At 44.7% G+C, this 10,107-nt stretch overlaps 1 protein-coding gene across 1 annotated transcript in view; it reads right to left on the bottom strand.

Moving 5' to 3' along the window:
• LOC102726125 (neuronal acetylcholine receptor subunit alpha-7) overlaps positions 1-8,825 on the bottom strand; it is a 109,591-nt gene extending 100,766 nt beyond the window's left edge. The window contains exons 1-2 of the mRNA XM_006740678.2: positions 8,722-8,825; positions 8,314-8,453 (exon numbers count right to left, since the gene is read on the bottom strand). Of these exons, the coding sequence (XP_006740741.1) occupies positions 8,314-8,453; positions 8,722-8,767 (186 nt within the window). The 5' untranslated portion in view covers positions 8,768-8,825. The remainder of the gene's footprint in view (positions 1-8,313; positions 8,454-8,721) is intronic.
• Between the last annotated feature and the right edge of the window lie 1,282 nt (positions 8,826-10,107).

The following is a 10,107-nucleotide window of genomic DNA, read 5'->3' on the forward strand; positions in this document are numbered from 1 at the left end:
CTGGGGCGGGTATGTGCTATGGTGAGCGCTGTGAATTGTGCAAGACTGTTGAATCACAGATCTGTACCTCTGAAACAAATAATGCAATATATGTTAAGAAAAAAAAAAAAGAAGATAGCAGGAGGGGAAGAATGAAGGGGGGGAAATCGGAGGGGGAGACGAACCATGAGAGACGATAGACTCTGAAAAACTGAGGGTTCTAGAGGCGAGGGGCGTGGGAGGATAGGTTAGCCTGGTGATGGGTATTAAAGAGGGCACGTTCTGCATGTTGCACTGGGTGTTATGCACAAACAATGAATCATGGAACACTACATCAAAAACTAATGATGTAATGTATGGTGACTAACATAACAATAAAAAAAACTTAAAAAAAATAGGCAAGAGACATGAATAGACACTTCTCAAAAGAAAATAACCAACTTAAAATTAAGAAATGAAAATGTCCTCGACTCCAGTGGTAATCTGGGGAACGGCTAATTAAAATCACAAAGAACTATCACTCCCCACCCACCAGACTGTGAATTAAAAAGACTGAAAATACCAAGGGTTGGTGAGTATGTAGAGCAACAAGGATTTTTCATACACTGCTAGTGAGAATGTTAATTGGTATATAATCATTTTAAAATCATTTTGTTTGGCTTCATTTGGAAAACTTAAAGTTATTGCCACCTTATGCCTTAGAGTCCACTCCCATATATATACATATGTAATAAAAATGCATTCACATGTGCATCAAAAGACATGTAAAATAAGAATATCTATGACAGAGGTCTTCATAATAGACAAAAGTTGGAATCTAAATATCCATCAATAGAATAATAAATCTTATATTCATACAATAAAGATGAATAAACTACAACCACAGGCAACAACTTGAGTGACTCTCCCAAAAATAAAATTAAGCAAAAGTAACCAGACCCAAAAGAATACCACCGTGTGCTTGTGTTATTCCACCTGTATAAATTTCCAGAGAAGGGCAAAATTCAACCCTGGTGCTCAATGCCATGCTAATGGTTTTCCAGTGGGACATAACACGTTTTTATTGTTTTATCAATATGCCTTCTCCCTCGAATATAGACACCACCTCTTTTACCCCAAGACAGGAATCTTTACAGACAGTGATCTGAGAGGAAATTTCCCACTTTAAGGATCATCTCACAGGTGGCATTTGTTAACCACGACAGTTACAATTCCTTCCCACTTTGCCAGCTTCCACCTGCCACTGGGACAGGTCAGCTCCTTCATCTACAAGCTGAGTTGGAGCCTGGAGTCAGGCACACATCTAAGACTTTCCCACAGCCCATTCTCCCTCAGCGGCTTTTAACCCATAATACAGGATATTATACAATTCCTTATTTAATCTCGTTAGTTTCAGCCAATTATTTTGGCATTCTGGGAGCTGTGATTTCCTCAGCTTTTGCTGTAACTTCTAGCTTTTCTCCATGGAAACTTAAGCATATTATGTGATATCTTATTTTGAGATATCAAAAGAAAATATTCAACAAGGAGAGATAAGACAACAGATGTGTGTGTGTGTGTATTTATATACACATAAATATGTACACAGACACACTTTTACAATAGTTTGGTTGGGGGTGTTATATTTTTTTGGTTTTTGCTAAAATGGTTTATACCTGATGTTGACTGTCAATAAGTAAATCACTGAAATAAATATCATGGGAACTGCTATTAGAAGGTTCTAAATGACTTGCCTCTCCTCTGAGGAGTAAAACACTACCTAAACCTAATAAATCAATAAAAGGACGGAGATTTTCATTAGCATCCCTCCATAACAAGACTCTTTCTCTTCCTTTAACAGCATGTCAGGGATGAATCAGGAGCTCTGAGAAAACTGAATGCTTTGGGGAATACCTTCAGTGGTAGACCAGAAAAGCAATATTTACAAGAAAGATTCCTTCAGTAAAAGTGTCCATAATCCTCAGTCTATAAAGCTAAACCATTTTGTATGTTTGTTTATGTCCCAAAGTCATAAAGAGGTTTGAGAGGGATAAAATTTCTATCATAATAAATCTGGATCAATTACAAAGGTGCATTATAAACAAGTTTTAATTTAGAATTTCAGTTCTGCTCCCAGCAATGATGGACTAAGTGGTTCTCACAAATCCTCCAGTGAGAACAATTAAAGAAGATGGAAAATGCAATGATCATGTGCTTAAAAACACCAGAGAACTTAACAGGGCAATGAAGAACTGCAGAACCAAGATCCAGGAGGGGAGGGAAGCCCTTAGAAGATAACAGGGCTTGGGGCCACTTTTCAACAACCCTTTGATGATTCCTAAAGCAATGCCTAAGAGGCCAAAAAATTATGCAGATCTTGACAGAAGTGAGAGCTAGGGGAACAAAACAGGAGTTCAAGGTCCATTGAAAAGAGAGAAGACTCTAGTAAATTCTCTATATTTACATCCTGTATGTATAAGCAAAAATCAAAAGCAGATCAGCCCTTACAGGGAGGGAAGGCCAGCTCCCCATATTCTCAGTGACTAACTGGATTGAGGCAATTTGTGCTTGCTGGTGCCATGACCTGGATGTTGGTCAGAAACAAACAAACACTGGAGGAAGATAGTATCCTCAAGACCTTCAGATTATCTCTGCAATTCTCCACATGCACTGGGGCAAAATAAAAAGGCAACCAGGCTTAGAAACAACGTCATGAATCATTTCATGTAACTTAAAAGTAACATCATGAATCATTTCAATACACGCTTTTTAAACGATTTCTAAAATAAAAAGAGGGACAGAGATTGAACACACACTGATGGTGAGAAATGCATGATAGTGGAAAAAGAATTCAATTTTAGTTTAAAATTTATATTTGTTTACTACTTGGCATATTCGTATCACTTTAAAATTAATGCCTGTTAATACTGTTTAAAGTGCTGTAATGGGGTTATATAATTTTAATTTTTAAATACTTCCCTACACACTCTATAAACACAGAGAAAAGACCATGAAATACACCAGAATGTCTTGAGTGATGGTGATTTGGGTGATGATTTTCCCCCTCAGTCCTTTTTTTTTAATTTCGTTTCCTGCACAAATATATGTATTACATTTGTAGTTTTAAGATATACCATGTATAAAAACATTATTAGGATACTTACTTGTACCTTGGGCTTTCTGCATAGATGGTGTTCAACTTGTACAATTTTTACAGTTAATATTGGATAATATTAAGTTAGCATTGTAGCACTTTAAATAGTGGCCAGCAGGTGCAAAATCATAGGTCTGACAAAAGCAAAGCATCGCCATGGGGCTGTCAGGTAACACACAAGCCCTTACATTATTGGGCTCCACAAACACACCTGCCATTGGCTGTAGCAAACCCCAAATGCATGATCACTTAGTTCTACTGTCTTGTGATTAAAGTTTCTGAAAGGTTGAATCTAAAAGTAGAATCTATAAAATACCAAAAATCATTCATGCATAATTATGTGTTTTACATTGTGTATAATTATGTGTTGATTCACATTATTCATTTTAAATGCCTTGCCTTCTGGACATGCTTTCATAACTGTGCACATTTATTTTATGCAAATCAACACCTAGAATGGCCTTAAGATGTATGCATACAGGTGAATGACTATATGGCAGGAATAAAGGAGAAATATTATGGAAACTGTTGGCAGTTTACAACCCTGCATTTGCATCACTTCAAAATGATTTCTTGTGTATCATCTCATTCTCAGCCCAGTTACAAGCCCACGAAGTAAATTAATAAATGCCGTGAGTCAGAGTATGCATTCAGGAATAATTTAGACACTTTTACATAACAAATTTATCTATGTAGCTACATGAAGTTTATATAAACAGTTGTACATCATAGGTTGGATATCCAAAGTGTCTCTGGATTCTGTCCACTTCTCACTTTCCCACAATGTTGGAAAGTTTCGACCTCTTCATCCCTTGTCTACACTTCTCCTCCTCTCCAATCTATCCCACACACATACTGCCCTCAACATCCTCTATCTAAACAAACACAGGTCTAGTTACATCCCTCCTCTGCTTAAAAATACACCACACCTTCCCACTCTCCACCTAACATTTCACCTAGGGGCCTGCTAAATAACTAGAACAGACCACAGCAGGTAAAACAATCCCTTTGAAAATATATGCTTTGTCTTTAAAATGTATGCATCTTTTTTTTCATTCTAATCTATAATTTATATTTGTGGGACTTAATGCAAATATCATGGTTTGGATTGTTTCCATTTCTAGGAAAATCTGCTATGGCAAGCTGATCCTGCAGCTTCACAAATCCCCTGGCACACAGTCTCCTCATGCCCTCAGAGATACCCAGACTAGGACAAAACCTCAACTCTGCAGAAGCACTCTAGATACCTCACACTCTGTTCCCCTCCTGTCTCTGAACTCAATGCATACTTCCTCCCCCAAAAATAATCCTATCCTTCATCTTGTAAGGTATATTTCTAGAAACTAATTCTTACCAAAAAAGTCTGTAAAGAAAAATTAGTTTGGTCAATACTATATGTATCCCTATTTTAGAAATTCTCAATAAACATAGGAACACCCAATATTCTAAGAAGTCTTACAGCAAAACCTGTAGCCAAGAATAACTGAGAGTGAGCACTTCTTAAAACCTACCTTGCTGAAAGTGTCCTGTCCTCCACCAAAATCTTCTCACCCTGCCCCCATCACCTGGAGAGTCATTCCTACTTTCTCCAACTGGCAAATTCCTACTCAATTTTAGAAATCTAACTACCTCCGCTTTGAAACCATTCCCAGCCACCCTCGCTGGAAATAAATGTTTTCTCCTATGTGTATTTGTAGCACTTTGTATAGGCATGTATGTTAAATTACACATGTGGTAATCTTGGATCTACATGTCAGTCTCCCTAGCCAGACTGTGAGTTTTATTATTCTTTTTAAAGATTTTGTTTATTTATTTGACAGAGAGAGTGAGAGAGCACAAGCAGGGGGAGCAATAGAAGGAGAGGGAGAAGCAGGCTCCACGCAGAGCAGGGAGCCCCATGCGGGTCTCGATTCCAGAACCCTGGGATCATGACCAGAGCCGAAAGCAGACGCTCAACCATCTGAGCCACCCAGGTGCCCCAGACTGTGAGTTTTAAAAGTAGAAACCAACCCTTATTCATTTATGAATCCCCAGAATCTACCAAAGTTCACAAAACGAGCTCAGTAAATATGTGTGGAATAAACTGGTGAAAGAGAAATGATCTTTCATGAAAATAAAATATGCAGCATCATATGCCATCTCCCTATCACTCCAGCCAGGAAATCTCTGCTGGCAAAAAGGGGAATAAGAAGACTTGGAGAGCAGGGTAATGGTCTCTAGAACAGCCCAGTCAGAGTGAGTAAATGACCCATATTAACCAAATTTATAAAAAGAATCTAACGCCAGTCAAGACTGTCACATTAATCCCTAATGAGAGCCACTGTATCTCTGTCCAGGGTGCTAAGATTCCAGCTGGAGAGCCCTGGCTCTGCTTCAAAACCAGGCAGAGCCAAGTCCGAATAGAATATAAATGTTTGCATATTTCATTATTTCTGATATAGAGACTTCCTTTCCACCTAGGATCTCAGGACAGTCTCACTCAATCAGCTACAGTTCAGCCAGTTTAAGTAAATTAAGCTAACTGTCCTGCAAAAGAAGTTACCAACTCCAAAGGAGGCAAGATGCAAAGCACTGGCAAGTCAGATGTGGGTTTTCCTTGAAGCCCTGCCTCTAACCAATGAGCAACTTTGGGCAAGTGACCACACCTTTCTAGGCATCAACTTCCCAACCTCTGAGTTGAGTAGCTACATAATTAAGAACTAGCAAACCTTCAGTGAATTACAGTGAACGTCAACCACTTTTTCTTATTTAATCCTCTTGAAACCCTGTGAAGTGGGTATTACTACTCTCATTTTACACATGAAGAAACAGGGCTTAGAGAGGTAAAGTAATTTGTTCAAGGCCACACCATGAGCTCACAGCATTGCCCGCCTACGAAGTTCAACGGGTTCATGGCTGGATGGCCAAGGTGAGACCAAGGCTTTTTCCCTTCCCACCTTCCCATGACCTCAGGATGCTCATGGCTGCCTTCACGTGTGTTTTTCTAGCACTGGAATGATGATGATACCCAGTACTCATGATTTTTGTTAGTTTTTAAAATTTCCTAACTTGACACAAGCTTGTCTTTGTCACATCACGTAACTCTAGCTGACACCTAAACTTCTCATAAGACCCCCAAATCCCTCATTTAACCTGATTCCTTAAGGATCTCTTAAAAGAGGCAAAAGCACCCAGAAAGAAGCTTGCAGCTGCACAATGAGTGATCTCCTCTCCAAAGAGACTGCCACAGACTTAGGACTGCTCCGCTTGCTCACTGTTCCTGCTCCTTGGCTAAGGAGCCACTGTACCTTCACATGCCATCCAGCCAGCCAGAGGACCACTCCAGAGAGGCTTCTTGTCTATGTGGAGCATACCCATGGTGAGGCTACCTGGCTGGCTGGAGCCGATCCTGGGCAAATGGGGTGGGGGAGTGTGGCTTTCACCTTCTCAGCCTATCATGCACCACTTGTGAAGTGTCTTTGCTTAGCTGACAGGTCCTCTGTCCAGGTGTGCAGGGGTGGAGTGGGGAGTGTTGTTTGGTTTGGTGCATTTGATGAAAATGACCATAGTCATGTGCTAGCTTTGTGGTCTCTTAAATTTGCCTTCACATCTTTAGCTCATCACAGTGACCAGTGAAATGCTATTGTGTCTATTTCATTAACAGCAAAGTACAGATTCAGGACACTTACAAAACTTACCTAAGAGCAACCATCCAGAAACTGTCAGAGCCGGAACCCACCAAGGCTCCCAAGTACAAATCCTGAACCTCTCAAAGTAACAGAGAAGTTGATCTTTAATAAGGTACTTGCCTCCCCAAACACCCAGAGCCTTGTGCCGCTTCCAAAGCCCCCACACCTCCATTTCTCTGACCCGGCTTCATTCAATACTAGAGCTTCTTTTTCAGCCTCTCTTCCCCTAATTCCAAATCTGCATCCTTTCCCCTCTCCTGTAATCCAAGCTCTGTAAACAGCAATTTTTGTTCTTTTGTAACCTGTACAACAGCACTTGCCTACAGCCCTCCTGGTAAGTCGTCATGTCATCACATAGACACTGAGTATTTTAAAGCAGAGTTGTCTGCGGGAGGAAGTGCACATTTAATGCAGGTATAGTATGGAAGAGGAAGCCATTCATCACGGCAATTTTAACTAGGTTAAGTGATGTAACATACATCAGTGTGGTAGTGTGGGTATTCTTTATTTGTAGGATTATGAAATATCACCTGTCTTCTTACACCACCCATCTGCACCCCTCTGGTGGATAGTAGCACTTTCTATGTGGAACTGAGGCTATCTGCACACCTCTTTCCTACCACAGTCTTCCCTCCCCCTGGACACCATCGTCCCTGTGCCCCAGAACAGAGTCTAATGTCTTGTACAGACTAGACACAGAAATCCATTTATAATAAATTAAACACTTTTGTAAAATATTTGTATTGTATGAAGGATATGTCAATGAACTCTGATCATTCAAAGCAGTCTAGAAGAGCAAAAGAAAAAGAAATTTACACACACTATACATATTTGTCAACTAAAGTGAGCACTAGTAAGTCCACAAAGAAAGAACCCCATGGGACTGGGAGCAGCTGCCTGAAGGAACAGACAAGTGTATCTCGAGTGTGGAAACTTGCTCACCATCAGAGCAGAACTACCAGCACTACTCCCACCAGAAAGAAAAAAAAAAAAAAATAGCCCATTATTGGAATTAGGGCAAGGGGTGTGTAAATGCTCACAGCTGGCCATCTGCCTGGACAGATTAACCAGCTGCAAAGCCCAAAGCCAAGCCCCTACCCAAAGAGGCTACATACTACAGGCGGCAGAAAAGTCTAGAGATGGCTAAATGGACACGGACAGCATGCTAACACTTATACCACAATGGGTACTAAAATGTGACCATTTGGAAATACCCTATTCTTTGATTCTGGCTCAGGATGGGGATACGTTCATCCTGAGTTTCCAAGCTGAGGGAAAGGTGGGACTGAAGTACCCACGCACAGGTGGCTGGGACAGTGGAACATGCTTCACCGGGTTCCTTCTCGGCGGGAGGGGAAACTGAGGCACGCAGCAGCGGGCAGGCCCAGGTTAGGGGCAGAGCGCTGGCCCTCCTGGCCTTGAGCCAGCAAGCGTGTCCCAGCCAAGCTACACCGCCTGGCCGCCTGATGCCTCCGCCACCCCTCCGAACCCACAGCGGGGAGAGGACAGCCTTGCGGCCGCGGCCAGACTCACCACGTCCATGATCTGCAGGAGACTCAGGGAGAAGTAGACGGTGAGCGGCTGCGAGTCGTTGGCCACGGGCCTCTCCAAGGGGTTGTAGTTCTTGACCAGCTCCTTGTAGAGCTTCCTCTGGAACTCGCCTTGCAGGGACACTTAAGGAGAGGAGAGCCCGGCGGGCTGCTCAGGGAAGGCCAGCGGGGATGCGCCCCACGCCCCCTGCCCGTGACCCCCGCCGCCTAAAGCAAGCAGCCCAGACGAACCGGGCTCGCCCTTCCCGGACAGCCCCCGGTAGTGCCACCCACCGTCCCTCCTCGCGCGATTCCCCAAAGCTGGCCCCGGCGCAGGGCGCTCGGAGCCGCCAGAATGCGCCCGGAACCCCGCGGAGGAGGAGTGGAGGGCTGGGAGACCCGGGGGCTTTACCGTGCAAGAGCGACGCGGCCAGCGCCAGCCAGACCGACCGGCGCATGTTGGGACCCGGAGCCGCCACCCGCCCGCACGCCGCGCGTCTCGCGGATCCGCCCGGGCCTGCGCCTGCGGCCGCGGAGCCGCCTCTCCCGGCTTGGCTCGCGCGCCTTTAAAGAGCCGAGCGCGCGCCCCCGCCCCTCCCGCCTCCGCGCGCTTCTCCACGTGACGAGCCCCGCCCCCGCCCCCACCCGAGTCCGCGCGCGGGGGCCTAGGAGACTCCGCGGCTGCCCGGGGAACTGCAGCCCCGCGGGGGTAGGGGGAAGTGCACCCCGGCGCTGGTTACAGTGTGGGCACCCCGCCCCGCCTCCGTCTCCACCGGACTGTCCCTCCGCATCGCGCCTCCGGCCAAGCCGGGGGCTGTCCAGGGCCAGGCTCTGTCTCTCCCATCTGTCCTTGGTCCCCACTCCGCTCCCTCCTGCTCTCAGACAGAAGCCGCGCGGGGTCGTTGGGAGAGAGCGGGACAATTCTGGGGTGCAGTCCTCCAGGGCCCTACCTCCCTTACGCCAGTGGCTAGGTGACAGCGACTGGGAACCAGGCTCCCACAGGTTGGGAAGTCTCTCCAACCAGAAACAACAGACCTGAGAGGAAGCCCCCTTCTACCCCCGGCCCCGGTACTCTGTCAGCAACCATTTGCTGGGCATCACCAGCCGGATTCTCATTTAGGTTCTGGAAGTGCTGAGAGGAGAGGAGAAATCTCTGCCTGGGAGACATTCTATAGGGGAGGAGAAGAACTGCAAAAGTGTGTGATGGGATTCCCAGTGGACATCCTCTTTATGTCTCATTCTTTTTTAAAGGAGATTTGAAAGATTGAAAAGTTACTCCCCCAAACCCTTTCTGGAAGGCCAGCCAAAATTTGGTGGTGAGATCTAGGCTTTTTATTTATTTATTTTAACCCGGGAGAGAGTTAATTGATAAGGGGAGGCTCAGGGGGAAACAAAACAAAACAAAACAAAAAACAACAGTCAAAGGGTCAGGGGCTAAGCCGAGTCCTAGATGTTAAAGATGGGGGCATGGTTTTGGGTGAGCAAGGGAGTTAAGGTACTGTGGAGGGGCTTCTAAAGAGGCAGAAAGCCCTGTCCCATTTGCTCTCAGCAAGCAGGTTGCAGAAAGCTGAGTGCAGTAGGTTCCCTGCGCACACGTAGGGGGCGCTGCGGCTCGCCTTGGTTCAAGCCCCAGAGCGTTTGAACTACATCAAGAGCTCAGGCACTGTGGACCAGCCTAGGCAAGGCCCACATTTCGGAACTGCGTTCTTGGATGACATCAGAAACTAGAGAAAGGCTCACCAAAACGTGACTACCCTTGAATATACTCCAGCAGCAGGAATGGACGACTGAGCCAGTT

Source organism: Leptonychotes weddellii, chromosome 9 (genome assembly GCF_054177405.1).
Source record: "Leptonychotes weddellii isolate Sample4059 chromosome 9, ASM5417740v2, whole genome shotgun sequence".
NCBI lineage: Eukaryota > Metazoa > Chordata > Mammalia > Carnivora > Phocidae > Leptonychotes > Leptonychotes weddellii.